Below are 15787 nucleotides of genomic sequence, written 5' to 3' on the forward strand. Positions count from 1 at the left end.
TATATTTGACTTGGATTTCTCCCAGTGGATTATTGATGTGTTTGATCAATGTCGTTAAATTGCTATATGTTTTTTTCAGCATGGATATGAACTGTGCACTTCCGTGTCCACCACTCGATGAAGAGGCTCTGATCTTCGCCCCGACCGGGATCGATATCCTCAAGTTTTTTGACGATATTGATGATGATGGAAATCTAATCGACAAACCCAAGCCACGTAGGACCGGCAAGCAAATGCTGAGGGTCATAGAAGTTTTGAAGCCCAACTGGCCGGAGTTATTCGAGCTTCCAAGACATCCTTCGGGTCTAGTTCTCGAGAAGGACAAACCCGAGCGTCACGAGAACGACATGCAAAAGCAGCTCAAAAAAGATGTTTTCAGTGCTAAGGTCAACGATAAGTCAAAGAACACTTCCAGTACTAATTCGAATCATCCAGAGTTGAAACTGGAGTCGTCAAAAGGCGTGCTCCATCAAGCCTATGAAAAGATTGAAAATGCGAAGAAAGAGAAGGCCATTCAGAGCACCGACTTCCAAACTGAACCTAAGCATGAGAAGTGTCCAAATAATCAGAAACCTCTGCTGCTCAAAGAAGTAGCTTTGAAGGAAAATGCTCCAAAAGGGAAGAATAATATTATTTCAGAAGTAGTAGCACCGGCCAAGTCCTCCGATAAGTCAAATAGCACGTTGGATGAAGTGGATATGGAGTTGAAGCTTGACTCAACGACAAGAAATATCCGTCAATCCTACAAAGACATTGAAAATAAGAAAAGAAAAATTCAAGTGATTGACTTCCGAACTGCACCAAAGCCAGAGGCGAGTAGACTGGCCAAGAAACCACGTTCATGTGGAGCATCACGGGGCATGCAGAAAGGTACGTGATATTTAAGTCTTTCGAGATAAACTTCTATTAATTGATGCGTACGTGAAATTCTGATTTATTTTTTAACCCGCAGAATCAGTCAGAACAAGGCTCTACTGAAGAAATTAAGAAGGAAAGAAAAGAGAGTACTAGCCTGCTCGATCCGATGGAAAATACAAATTGGGATGCTGTCATGGTGATTTAGGTGAAGATGACAGCGACCGGCGGGGCTCCTCAGAGTGGATTATTATCAATGTTATTATTTATATCCCAATTTGTATACGAGTACTCAAGTTTTGGGCAAAGACTTGAGTCAATTTTTTATCATAGTGGATTTGATCGGAATTTGTCCCGTGGTTGTTCCCTCTACACTGGAGGGTTTTCCACGTAAATTTTGGTGTGTTCTTGTGTGTTGCTCTCTTTCTCTTCTTGTGCATGCGGATCAATTGAAGTTGCACGAAACTTCAATTTCTCTAACAATCGGCTGGGCAACGCAGGCCCACAACTTGACAAATCCGCTCAACCCGTATTAACCAACCACCGTATATACGCAATTTTCCATCATCGCCTTAAAAAAAATAGAAAATTTGTTTAAAAATACAATATGGGGTGGATGGGAATGGGATACGAGTTGGATAAAAATCCACCTCTTCTTACTACACAGCCTCTCATTACAATCAAGAAAGCTTTAAAAGAACTTACCTTATCCATGAGGTTCGAGACAGCTCCAGGCTCATGAGGAACCATACCTTATCCATGAATTAAAAGAACTAATTACCTCTTCAACTTCATGAGAAGACGGTAGCCCAAGTTCACTAATACCTCATCCATTTTCCCGTAGCAAGGAAGATTTTGTAAAAGCAATTTTGTAACAAACGCAACCATGAGACATTAAAATCTTATTTTGTAATAGCATTTTCCTGCGGAATTCCATAACTTGTATTCATTTAAGCAGCTTCCACCAGCAAAGCCAGAAATTTATGGCCGTAGCAAATAAGGCTGGGGAAGGAATTAGGCAGGAGATAAGATGATATAACCGAGGACAAAGTGGCAAATATGAGGAGCAAAAGCAAAAAATCACTCTATAGCGAGAGATAATAGCCAAATCAACTAAACTCTTTCCATTCCCACACTACAGGTACAGGTCTACGTACCAAGTAGATCATGTGGTTTTGCTAGAGAGAGATGCATGTCAGCCTTCTGTTTTGGTAGTACATGTCACTTTGGAGGAAGTGATGCAAGTTAGTTATATGCAGTCCAGAATGTCCTTTGAAGAAAGGAATGAAAAAGAGAGAGGCATGTGTTTAATTGTTATCAACCAAGAAAATATGAAACCTCAAGGTTTACATTGCTAAGGCATACCCAAGAATTCAATCAATCTTTAATCCACATCCGAACTAACAAAATACATGCCTTTCCTATATTCTCAAACCTGAATTTACCTTCAAATCAACCAAGTGAGTTTTCTTTTGAAGTCCTAGAGACTATTCCCCTTAAGAACTACCAATCAGAGTTCACTAGAAAGTATAGTTCAAATCAACTCCTCTCGGCATGTAACAGGCCGTATCTATCAATTCCTGCTAACAATGGAACCCAACTAATTTTGCATGCTAGGCAGAGTTCGATAGAAAATCAAGTTACAAAAAGGGCAATTCCTCTCGCATGGGTAACTGGTTGTATATATACCAAATTAAGTTATGGGACTTGCCTATTCTGGAGACTGCTCAAATCCTCCAAGATATTGGTTCTGGCGAGACTTAACAATTAAATCCGACAGTGTATAGTTTCCCAAAAGTTTCATGGTTATGAAAATGTAAAACGTGAAAAACATTCTCTTACACTATAAGTGCGTTGAGGTATTCCAAAATCAAGCATATGGCCATAAATAAATAAGGATAATAATCATGAGAGAAAACTGCACCTTAAACTGCATCAAGACTGTTCTAAAAGACAACAATCGGACAAGAAGCAAAATGTCTTGAACAAATATGTCTGAATTGATTCTAAAAAATGACCAACGTAAAAAGTTGACCTTGAAATGCATTGCTCAGTGAAAATTTTTTGGGTTTTCTGATCGTGAAGTTAATGCCTATCCAACGGAGAAACAGGTGTTATATTGAAACTGTACCATACTCATAATTCCTTTGGAGAAAGAGACCTACTATATACACAAAGAGATTATACAAAAATAATGGGGGTAAAAATACCAAATACGCCATGGATTTTTTTTTTTTAAAAAAAAAAACTGCAAGAGGCAAAAGGCATTGGAGCTGAAACCAAATTATCTTTATTTATTGTTCTACAGTACCTAAACTTAGGAGAGAAGTAAAGACTACAGCTTTAGCCATAAGGAAGATAATTTTCCCCTTGATTCTCAAGATAGCATAAAAAGAACTTCGTCTCTAACATATGAGATCTTTATAATTAAGTAATCATTTTTTAGGGTACAAACACAGGAATCACTATGCTACAAGATATAAATTTAATCATGCCACATTGACTAATAAGCAAAGTGACTTACGGCCAGTAAATCACATGGACATAACAACAAGGCAATGTGGTGTGGGCAGTTGCATGTAAGTGTATATGCCAAAAATAGGGTAATGTTTTGATGGTCACTCTGTTTTGCCGTGTACTTTTAAATGAAAGGAAATCCAATGCATCAATTTACAAAACATAAGGCAAACTATTGTGTAAATTTTTATTAAATTTCATAAAAATGATAAATGTCCACCAATCAGCAGATGCTCTATCAGTCCCGAATTCTATAGTGCCGAAGCTACAGAAATTACATAAGAGAGAAAGAAAAAGATGGTTCGGGTTCTCTTTGATACAGCTAAGGAGTGCTCCGAACAATGACCACCAACCACAAAACTTCTTCAATGCAGGGCACAAGGTTCCTCATTATATGGCATCATTGAGATAAGCGAAAAGAAGATAATCGTGCACCGAACATAGAAATGTTGAAAACAATCATAAGAATCATAATGAACAGAATTCAAAGGATCCTACCAACGCAATCAAAAGAATTTTTCAGCCGGCAGCCTTTTTCCCACCAGAATAGTAATTGAGATACCACCTCACAAACTTCTTCAAGCCCGTCTGCAGATCCGTTGAGGGCTTATAGCCAAGTTCCCTTTCAGCCAAGCTGATATTGGCGTGAGTAAACTGGACATCCCCATTTCGAGGCAACTTCATGATACGTCTCTTGGCCTTCACCTTCAAGAGCCTCTCCAAAATGCTCACAAGATCTGAAACGGGCACGGGTGAAGTATTCCCCAAATTGAAAACCCGCAGTTGAGCTGGGCCCCTCTTCTTCCCACCACTCCCAGTGCTCTTCTCTGAGGTATCCAATGCCGCCAAGCACCCCTTCACAATGTCATCAATGTAGGTAAAGTCCCTAGCGACCGTACCATGATTAGCCGCTTCAAAGATCGAAATCGACTTCCCCTTTAATATATCCTTCGTGAAAAAGAAATAGGCCATATCGGGTCTCCCCCACGGACCATAAACGGTGAAAAATCTCAACCCAGTAAGTGAAAGGCCGTATATATGATTGTAAGTATGTGCAATTTCTTCACCGGCCTTCTTAGTAGCCGCATACAGGCTAGCAGGCTGGTCGGTCCGGTCTCTTTCCGAAAAGGGTACCTTACTATTAAGTCCATAAACTGAACTGGAAGATGCCCACACGATTGCGGGTTGTGGATTCGCAGATTTACAAACCTCTAAAAGACTAACAAGACCAGCAATGTTACTATGCACGTAAGAGCCAGGATTTTCCATGGCATACCTCACTCCAGCTTGAGCAGCCAAATGCATCACATGGGTAAATGCAACAACTTCGAAAAGCTTACTCAATAGCGTTGAATCGTTGATGTCTCCTTCAACAATAAACACGCCGGTGCGCTCCAAAAGCGCTTGGCGAGCTCGTTTCAATGACGGATCGTAGTAGTCGTTGAAATTGTCGAGGCCGAGCACGCCGTCTCCGCGGCGCTTGAGAGCGGTGGATACATGGGTTCCGACGAACCCAGCAGCTCCCGTTACGAGCACCGACATGCCGTTACGTGAGCGAAGTCGGGCGGAGGAGCGGACACGTTTTTCCCAGGTGGGTCCACCCCAGTTGTAGGTCCTGAGAGAACGGCGAGAAGGATCGGAGGATAGAGGTGAAGAAGATGGGGATCTGAAGAAGAAGAGCAAGATCAAGCCCAGGAACACAAAGGACCAGAAGGTCAGCTTGGCGAGCGATGAGTGCCAGCGGAGTCTGTGAATGTAGGGGGATTTGTCCATCTTGAATTTTCCTGGAGTTGAGGGAATGTTGTCGAGGTGGGACATTGGCTTCAGCTGGGACATTTTTTCGGGAAAATGTTGGGTTTGGAGTTATAACCCAGATTTCGATCAGGTGGTCTTTATGCCGAGTGGGGCGTTTTGGGGATTTCAATTGGGGGTTAGGGAATGGATTAGGGTTGGAGGAAGAATTCTTGTGGCGATGGTGTTGAAGATAGAGAAAGTGAGGGTGAAAAGACGCTTGCTTTGGTTGGTGTTTGTGCTCCTTTTAGCTCTTTTCTGAATACTGTTTGGGGGGGAATCTTTCTGGCTTCTTGGAGCCTGTTGGCATGGGTTGCTGTTGTTGGTTGTGGTTGCTGGACTTCCCTGCTGAGAAAGATCAAAACTTGAGCCAAATTAATGGAGGATTAGAGGGAGCTCAATGATTTGTTGACTTTTTTTATGATCTTAGTTTTAACTGTAAGAAAACAACCTCAAAAGCTTCTGTTTTTTTTTTTCTTTTTCTTTTTTTTTTCTATTTTCTATCTCATTGATTTTTATTTCGTTGGTTGGGGAGGCCATTTAATTGGGGCCTCCCAAATTTATATACCCCTCTATTCAAGCAACTATTGTAGGGGAGTTCTTCATTTTGGGAGGAATTATTTTAATGTTCGGAATCTGTGAAACGTGAAATGTGGTGGTGACAAGTCACAAGGAGTTTGTATGGTATGGATGAGTTTTTGAGGCTAATTATGAAGGGATTTCCGGGTTTTCTCACCATTATTATTATTTTTTTTTTTGTGTTATTTTCATATATCATTTCTCCAACCAATGGAAGATCCTGTAGATTTGGGACTTCCATTTTCTTCAAGTTATAAATTGACATTTATGGCGGTGTTGCGCTTATTGTTTCTACTGCATTTATGAGATTATATCGCTAATATATACAGAAACTTTGTCTCCTTTTGTTCATGTATTTTGGATTATGAAAATGATTATTAGTATTTTTTTTAATTTTTCAAAATATTTAAAAATAAAATGTGAAAATAACAAATGAAAAAAATAAAATATATAAATTTTGTCTAGCATGACGCCTAACAGTAACTGCTGGAGCAAGCTAGCATTACTCATACACATATTAGTACAATAAATATTATTACAGACATGGTAAAGTACTATAACTTTTTATCGTGGTAAAATAAGTAAGTATTGTGTATTATTATTTTTAAAAAAATTAATAAATAAGATATATGTAAAAAGTTAATTTTTTAATAATAGATTATATATATTAAAATAAATATACGATGCTGACATAATACATAATTGTTTCCAACATTACTCATATTCCTATAATACATAAAGCTGTTAGGTATGTTTTAATTTTTAATTTTTTAATATGATACGATAGTGTTACTTAAAATTACCATATTAAGTTAATGAACTATAAATTTAGATGATTAAGTAGTTTTTAATTAATGCATTAACAATTCGTTTGTCCCTCTCATCTCTTCAATTTATTTCATTCAAACCTCCTTTTCATTTCATGAATTACATTATTTTTGTCCATCTTATCCTAATTAATGCATTAACAATTCGTTTGTCCCTCTTACCTCTTCAATATGTTTCATTCAAACCTCCTTTTATTTCATTTCATTCAAACCTCTGCCGCATATCTACTCTTTCGATACTGGTCTATCAAGATTATCATTTTTCCTAACTGATAATCTTGTTAAAGGGATTAAGAATCTCTTTAAAAAATATTTCAAAACAACGGACTGTAGTGCAACACCATTTTTAATCATGTCTTACATTCTGAATGTCTCTTAGACGGTATCTTTTTTGTAAGCTTGGATAATGACTAAGAAATTAAACTCAACATTTTTTTTTTCATTTTTATCACAACTTTTGCACTGTAATTATTGTGTTGGATATTTGCTGGAGAACCCACCCTCTAACATGTATCATATTTTATTTTAATGAAGTTTGCTTGCTTAGAAAAAAAGAAAAAAAAATGATTAAAATTTAAATATTATATTTTTATTTTCTTGCCTTTAAGCACGCCGTCAAAGTTTAATAATCCATTTTTGCGCGTCATCCTGAATAACCCCATGCTTGATACCAATGGACATGGAAAATGATCCTGAAAACATTATATTTTTACTAGTCACGTAAAACAACCTAATTATTGATTTCATCATCTTCACAAACCTTTAATTATATGTTTTGTTTTCTGCCGATAGTCATCATATTCGGATACATTTTGGTGATCCAGAATAGAATTATTTTATAAATATAATATTATTTTATACGGCACATTTTGTTGCTTATATCAATTTCTTAACTTTATCGTAGGTCTTTCTAGCTGGGTACGTAGTTTCTTTACTTCTTACCGAGCAATCAATATTTGCTAAATGAATAGAAGCACTGTTGAGTAATACTACTCATCATCTCAACTTCCATCATCTTTTCGTCATTTTATAACGTGGTATTAGGTAATTGTAAATTATTTATTACATTTCACTTGTAAACCTATTATTTAATGACACATTATGTGATGATGGAAGGATAATGAGAGTTAGAATGATGAATAGATTTTTTCATTTTGAAAAATAGTGAGCTTTACTATTAAATTTTTTTTTTTCACGTGGATCGCGTATTTATTCACTTTCTTCAAAGGGATTATACGACACTTATGCACTTCACAACTACAAATATTATTTTTTTTATTAGATAAATTATATTTATAGTCATAAAGTGCGCACTTTTGAAAAAAATTAAATAAATATAGAATTCACATGAAAAAATTAATTTATTAATTGTAGACTGTAGTTTTTTTTCAAAAAGATATGCGATGCTTGCATAAGCAGGTTTGGGGAGTGAGATGAGAATTTTGTGTTTTGTTTTGAAGTTTAAATTATTATGTTTTAATATTATTATTATTTTGAGATTTGAAAAAGGTATATTAGGATTTGAAAAAGTTGAATTGTTTATTATATTTTGTATAGAGATTTGAAAAAAGTGTAATAATGAGATGAGATGAGATGAAAATTTTATATTTTATTTTGATTACCAAACCTGCCCAAAAAAGAGTCATGACTGTATCTAACATTATTCTAAATCAATATTAACTTACCGCGAAGGAACACAAAAATACTCTCTTTTTTTTTTTTTTTAAAAAAAAAAAAAAAAAAAAGGAAGAAAAACATCAGCACAACATGGTTGGCTCTAGTTTTTTCTCAAAATTTTTATTTTTGGGTTTTCTTTCCCATTTATTAAATGGCCTGGTTGGCTGTTGCAACTTGCATATATGGAGAGATTGGAGTAATTGCTATGGGTGACAGTATCATGTGAGAGAGAGAGGATTCAGTGTTCACATTTATAAACTTTGGCTGAAAGCAAAAGGAAGCATAGAAAGCAGCATGTGGGGTGGGTGGGTGCATGCATGTAGTCTGTAGTCTGTACTCTGTAGAGATTATCCTTCACAAAGTTTTCTTCTTATGTAAGCTTCTCGTGACTCAAAATGAGGAAAGAGTGACATTGAAGAAAGAGCCCAAAATTATGCCCCACATTCCCTACCATTTTCCTTCCTATTTATATCATGTGCGCATCATGAAATCGATATCTCCACTCCCATAGCCGAATATTTTATGGGTGGAAGGAAATTCCTTAATTTCTTAAAAATAATTAGTTTAATTTGCATGCGAAAACTACTAAAAATATTCAAAATTAAATAAGAAAAAATTTAAAATAAAAAAACAATATATACATGGCATGACATGACATGACATGGTTGTATATTGAAAGAGTTTAATTGATTAATGAATTAATTGTTTTTAGATAATAAACAAAAGAAAAATAGGTTTATCCGCAAATAGCACCGTCCCCATGTACGAACAAAACAAAAAAATTGGAAGAAAATAGGCCCTATGATATGTTATTTCTACCCTGGAGCCTTCAAAGGTGGTTTGTATATATAGCCTTCAGGTTACAGAACTGATCTATCGCAAGACAACATGACACAGCTAAAACACCAAAAACTGCATTTAATGGTTGAAATCACACTCTAGTTCAGCAAAATCACATCTCTTGTATGATCAGTTTAACTTTAAACTAATTAAAGCTGGGTTCCCCCGCATCTAGCTCTAAATATTAATGCAACATTACTTCAGAAGACATGTACATTTGAGAATGACAACATTATTACCTCGATGGACCAACGATATTAGATCGCAGCAAAATGATTATACCCTCAACATTAATGGCATCAAAAGGTTAATACATAAGTGAAACGTAACAAATAATTTTTAATAATTAAATATTACATCATAATATTATAGAATTATGAGAGGATAATAGTAAAAAAGATGTTAATTACGTAGCAATACTCTTTCCCACTTCACTGTATAATTAAATAAGTATTTTCACATATTTAAAAAATGAAGAACTTTTCAATATAAATAAAAGAGCCATTTACATTATTGTTCTTGCTTACTGATCACTAAAGACCTCGTGACAAACTCATCTCATTTTACCTTATTTAAAAAATGAACAACTTTTAATTCATTTATTTTCACAACTCTTTTCAACTTATATCTCATATATTAATTATTACAACTTTTTAAAATTCCTATACTATATAAAATAACAATTCAACTTTTTCAAATTCTAAAATAAAAATAATATTAAAAAAATATAGTCTAATAATATTTTTTTTAACTTTTAACTTTAATTTCATCTCATCTCATCTGTAAAAATAAACGAGAGCTAAAAGTTATCGCCGAAGTTCATTGGTACCTATATTTGAATATGCTCATATTCTATCTATCTTCAGTAATGTTTTTCGTCAACAAACTTAACCGCCAATTCGGGCCAAGATGTTGGAGGGAAAGGTACCCCACCCCATTAGAGTTGAGTGTTACTTTCCATACATTTTTGAAGAAGCTTTTGGCGGTAGAGGACAATGTGGATAGGTAAGCTGAGGACAGGAGCTTCAATAGCCACGAACTATAGAAATTAGGACACATTTCCGTTCATGAAGGGGATGGAGTGCCCTACTCCTCTAATGGCTTTAAACGATTGTCCAATCCCACTTACCTGCAGGATGTTTTCGGGTGGGATTGGGGGACAAGGGGGAAATCTAAAGCCAACAGCCAACTAGGCTACCGGTTTTGGCCAGCATGTAAATCTCTGACTGACTAATTGAGAAAAATAGCTTTTACAGGCATATTCATAAAAGCTTCCAAATTCTTCATAATTGAAAGACAACAACATAACATTATAAAACTCAAGACAGGTCCAAGAGTTGTTACAAATTTGCGTAAATTCATAAACCCTAATCTCTCTTTGAATCAAAATATGCTCCACTGAGGAACCATAATAGAAGAAAATTTAATCTGGCCTTTTATTGTCATAAAAGAGAAAGAGACCGTGGCATAAAACATGTCTTGGAAATGGCCTCCTCACAGTAATTACCAACCCAAAACAACTTGTCAAAGGGTAAGTTTTCATGACAACTATCCAAGCCTAGCTAAGTTCTTTAGCTGCTGCAATAACAGCTTCTGCAGTAAGACCAAACTCTTTGTATATTCTCCCTGCCGGGGCACTGGCCCCAAACCCGTCAATTCCTATTGCCTTACCTTTGCTTCCAATAATCTTCTCCCACCCAAATGTTGACCCAGCCTCGATGCTAACCCTAGCTGAGACAGCTGCTGGCAAAACACTTTCCTTGTAGGCATCGGATTGCTCATCAAAGAGCTCCCAAGAAACAAGGGAAACAACTCTAACAGCCTTCCCTTCCTTTCTCAGTTCCTCAGCCGCTTTGGCAGCAATTTCCAGTTCAGAACCAGTTCCGATCAAAATAACATCTGGCTTGTTACCTGAAGAATTGTCTGAAATAGTATAGCCACCCTTTTCAACTCCTTCCACAGAAGTTCCAGGAAGTTGGGGAAGCTTTTGCCGAGAGAGAGCAAGAATAGAGGGTCTCTTCTTGTTAAGGACTGCAACCTTGTATGCTCCTGCAGTCTCGTTTCCATCTGCTGGACGGAGCATCAGAATATTGGGCATTGCCCGGAAACTTGCTAGGTGCTCTATTGGCTGATGGGTTGGGCCATCTTCTCCGAGTCCAATTGAATCATGAGTCATAACATAGATAACTCTAGCTTCACATAATGCAGATATCCTGATAGCTGCTCTCATGTAGTCGGTGAAAACAAAGAAAGTAGCACAGTATGGAATCAGCCCAGGGCTGTGTAAGGCAATGCCATTGCAAATGGCTCCCATTCCATGCTCTCTAACACCAAACCTAACATTGCGTTCTTCTGGCGTATTCTTTTGGAAGTCCCCAAACATCTTCAGCAATGTCATGTTGGAAGAAGCAAGGTCTGCACTGCCACCAAGAAGACCTGGGAGAACCTTTGCAAGGGCATTAAGACATTGCTGAGACAGATTTCTGGTGGCATCAGCGGGGCTGTCTGGAGTATACGTCTGGAGAATAGAAATGAAAAAATAATATATAAGATAACCTGATCTGTACTTCCAATATGGGCTAGTCTATGTGAATACCGAGTTACAAGATTACATATGCCAACACCAATATAAATGCTATGGTCTTTTTTTTTTTTTTTTTTTGTGAAAAGCAGAAGCCAAATATGTAATCAAATGTTGTGTAAAATACTCGCCAAAGGAACATCCATGCCCATTTTAGGATCATGTGACAGGAACAAGCAGGCAGGCCCTGAAAGAAGAGATCAAGAGTAACCAAAATGATCATTACTTACAGGAAGTGCTTTGTCCCAGCCAGCTGGTAGTTCACCATAGATGATAGATTTGAGCTCTGCCGCTTCCTCCTTGTACTTCTTCTCATATTCAGCAAACTTGGCATTCCATTGAGATTCGAGAGCAGCACCGTCAGGAACATGGCGACTCCAATGCCTGAGAAAGTCCAAAAAAATTTATTGATACCAAATTCCCCCCGTAGTATGACAAACAATGATATCTATATCCATGCTTCCTCACTTTTTAACCTCTTCAGGCACATGGAAAGGTTCATATGGCCATCCAAGGTTCTTCCTAGTAGCATCCACTTCCTTGGCACCTAGTGCACTTCCATGTACACTGTAAGAGTTTGCCTTGTTTGGAGACCCATAGCCAATTGTTGTAGTCACCTGAGAGCACGCAAATGAAAAACGAAGTCAAGCACATCAAACTCTTGACCCTTCTTTTACAGAACTCAAATAAAGAATGACTTCAATGTATCCACTAGATAGTTGAAGCCTATATTCAGGATTTAGAGATTGCAAGTGAAGAAGGGTGTAAGAGCCAACAGAACCCTGCCTCAACTTCCACAAATACCCTTCCCATCTGCTGGTATGATGCAGCGCAACCTTAAGGCATAGTTGGTTGAACTTATCAAATAACTACGAACATGAAAACTAATATATCAGTGCATTGGTATATAAAGAAATGATCTCCTCTCTGTATCAATCCCAACTGCACTGCACCATAAGAATCAACATATCAGGAATTTCTAACCTTGATTAAAGTGGGCTTGTCTTTCACAGTCTTTGCTTCCTCAATGGCAGCACGAATATCATCATAGCCAGTGTTTCCATTCTTCACCCAGATAATGTGCCACCCAAGGCCCTCAAAACGTTTGTCAACACTCTCAGTGAACGCAATTTCTGTGTCACCATCAATAGAAATGTGGTTGTCATCATAGAAAGCAATCAACTTCCCAAGTCCCCAGTGCCCGGCTAGGGAACAAGCTTCATTTGAAATCCCCTCCATTTGGCAACCATCTCCCAGAATAACGTATCTAGAGAAAACAAACGCAGATACTTTTAAATCAAACAAGATAAGGCAATATAACCTAAACTATATATGAAATGGAAAACAAAGAGTAATTACGTGTAATGGTCAACGATCTCATTGTCAGGCTTGTTGAAACGAGCAGCCAAGTGCTTCTCGGCAAGAGCCAAACCGACAGCATTGGCAATTCCCTGCCCAAGAGGACCTGCAAAAAGTAAAAGAAAACAACAGAGATTAATTAAAAAGCGAGGAAGATGCTGTCATAATGACTAATAGAAAAATTGATCAATTAGCTAAAATTTGAAGAGAAGGATCTAACCAGTTGTGACTTCACAACCAGGTGTCTCAAAGTTCTCGGGGTGTCCAGGGGTTCTGCTTCCCCATTGACGGAAACTCTTCAGGTCTTCTTCCTGATAGTGGATCCCCAATATTTTCAATTCATACAGAATCAAATATTTATTCTTAAAAATATAATTAACAAAGGTTGTGTGTGTGAGTATGTGTAGAAATCATAATATTCATAAAACCTTGTAACCTTTTGTCACGAAATCGACTTGCAATTATATTCATTAGACCTTAGTACCCGAATACACGGTGTATCAGAATCTTACTATTATCAAACCCAATCCACACAGAGAGAGAGAGAGAGAGAGAGAGAGAGAGAGAGAGAGAGAGAGCAAAACACACTTACAAAGGTAGCCCCAAAATCCTTCAAAAAAAATATATTATACGTAATTTTCCAATGAAAACTCCCGATAGATCCTTTAAAAATTGAGAAATTCTTATAATCTACTATTCACCACCCCGCACTATAAGAAAACACCCTGCACCTACCACACCAAAAAATTATAGTTGTGGAGCGTGAAAGTGAATAGCAGCTGCTGCATAGTATTTCTCTCAAAAATTAGAAAGAAAGATTAGGTAATAATCACCTTGACACTATCGTAGCCAGCGAGGTGAAGCAGAGCGTACTGCAGCATGCAGCCGTGGCCGGCTGAGAGAACGAAGCGGTCACGGTTGAACCAATAGGGGTTCTTGGGGTTGTACCTCATGACTTCGTCATACAAGATATGGCCCATCGGGGCGCAGCCCATGGGAAGACCCGGGTGACCAGAGTTCGCCTTCTCAACGGCATCGATGGCCAGGAACCGGATCGTGTTGACAGACTTCTCCACCAAAGAGATATCGGTGGTCTTGTCGACAGTGGGGGTCTGAGCGACGGAGGCTCGTACCTGGAGGCTAGAGTCGGAGACTCGGCGTCGGCGGTGATGGACTCCGGTCGATGACTTTGAGTGTGAGGATTTGAGGCCGGAGAAAGTAGGGATAGCGTGAATGGGGAGAGAGACCACGCGATCAGATGAGGATGGATTGGAGGCATGGTGGTGGGAAATGGCTCGGGCTAGGAGTGCCTGAGACAGGGTCAGTGATGAAGTGGAAGCCATAACTCACAACCACAGAGAGAGAGAGAGAGAGAGGGAGAGAGAGTAACGATTATAAATGGCTGATGGAGAGTCCGAGGTGTTCGATTTTATCCGTGAGAGTGCGTGTATCTTCTCGTCTATACGTCAAAAAATCATGACGGGTAGAGAGAACTGACCGTTAGATTCAGAGTGGGAGATATCAGAGCCGTTGACTGTGGGTAGGAAACGCTCTACCTTTCGTTTTTTTTTTTTTTTTTTTTTTGCTCCCTCTCTTTTTTTTCCCGATTTCTTTTATATGTCGCAGGAAATAAATAGAAGTAATGCTATATATATTTATAGGATCTGTAAATATTATATAGTTATTTTAAAAAAGAATAAAATTTATTATTAAAAAATTATTTTTATATGAATTTTATATTTATTTTTTTTAAAGTGATTATGTAGTGTTTACACACTCACGATTATAATTATTATTATTTAATAAATTGTATAAATTCAAACCAATTCCTCAACTGAACCATTTTAATCTAAAAAGAAAAAAAGAATAGTATATGAGCCTTAGTTATATATATTTTTATTATTTATCTATTAAATAATTTGAACGATTAAACGTATAATTTGTTTTTGATAAAACTTTTGAGAGACGTTGAATATACATACATACATACATACATACAGGACAAAGAAGAATGATTTTATTTGTTATAAACAAGCTAGTGATGACACATCCTCTGCATGCATATGTATCAGAATAATGTGTCCTCTAACATACAAACAGAAATATTTACATAAGAATGTTAGAATATTAACTGCTTTGGAAGCACCGAGTAATTATATATTATTATATAGTCAGCATCTGATCCTACAACGGTTTTCAGATCCTAGTGGTAGGTGGGTGGGTGAGAGATGTTGGTTGGAGCATAGGTTCTTTCGGAAGCGGCATGCAAATATTGTACACAACCCATTCGACATTACTAAAAAAGGCTGGTTGTTTTATGTATGGCCAGACAACGACAGATTAATCTAAATAAGTTGTTGATTTGAACTTATTTTTACTGAATTTCTGATTTTTTTTATTTTATTTTATTAATTTTACCCCCAACAATGGTGTTTAATCTAAATAAATATTGATATTCTTGATCAAATTGATTGATTTAGCACTTTTCAAGCGACTGCTATTAAAGATAATAAGAACTATATGAAAGAATAGTATTTCTCTTAGATTAAATGGCAGCATTGCGACAGATCAATGAACGGTGTGTATAGTATAGTTTACCTTTTTTTGTTTTTTTAATTCTAATTTGAAATTAGATGCATGCATCCAGCAATGGCATGGATCGTCCAAATTTAAGGCGATCCGTTGCTGAAAAGTTGGTGGTGGGTCAAGAAGTTTGGTGGAGGGTTGGTTATATATATGGTTTGCTCTGTCACTCTGTGTT

At 37.2% G+C, this 15787-nt stretch overlaps 2 protein-coding genes across 2 annotated transcripts; both read right to left on the reverse strand.

The window, feature by feature from the left end:
- Positions 1-3535: 3535 nt before the first annotated feature.
- LOC109011356 (UDP-glucuronate 4-epimerase 3) lies at positions 3536-5594 on the reverse strand. The gene has a single exon (XM_018992518.2). The coding sequence runs from the start codon at positions 5206-5208 to the stop codon at positions 3892-3894; it is 1317 nt and encodes a 438-aa protein (XP_018848063.1). The 5' UTR covers positions 5209-5594; the 3' UTR covers positions 3536-3891.
- Positions 5595-10345: 4751 nt separating this feature from the next.
- On the reverse strand, positions 10346-14457 carry LOC109011355 (transketolase, chloroplastic). The gene is made up of 7 exons (XM_018992517.2): positions 13860-14457; positions 13247-13337; positions 13027-13132; positions 12652-12934; positions 12136-12284; positions 11898-12051; positions 10346-11604 (listed from the first exon to the last, which is right to left on the reverse strand). The coding sequence occupies exons 1-7, from the start codon at positions 14367-14369 to the stop codon at positions 10645-10647; spliced, it is 2253 nt and encodes a 750-aa protein (XP_018848062.1). The 5' UTR covers positions 14370-14457; the 3' UTR covers positions 10346-10644.
- Between the last annotated feature and the right edge of the window lie 1330 nt (positions 14458-15787).

This window comes from Juglans regia, chromosome 12, assembly GCF_001411555.2.
Source record: "Juglans regia cultivar Chandler chromosome 12, Walnut 2.0, whole genome shotgun sequence".
Taxonomy (NCBI): Eukaryota; Viridiplantae; Streptophyta; class Magnoliopsida; order Fagales; family Juglandaceae; genus Juglans; species Juglans regia.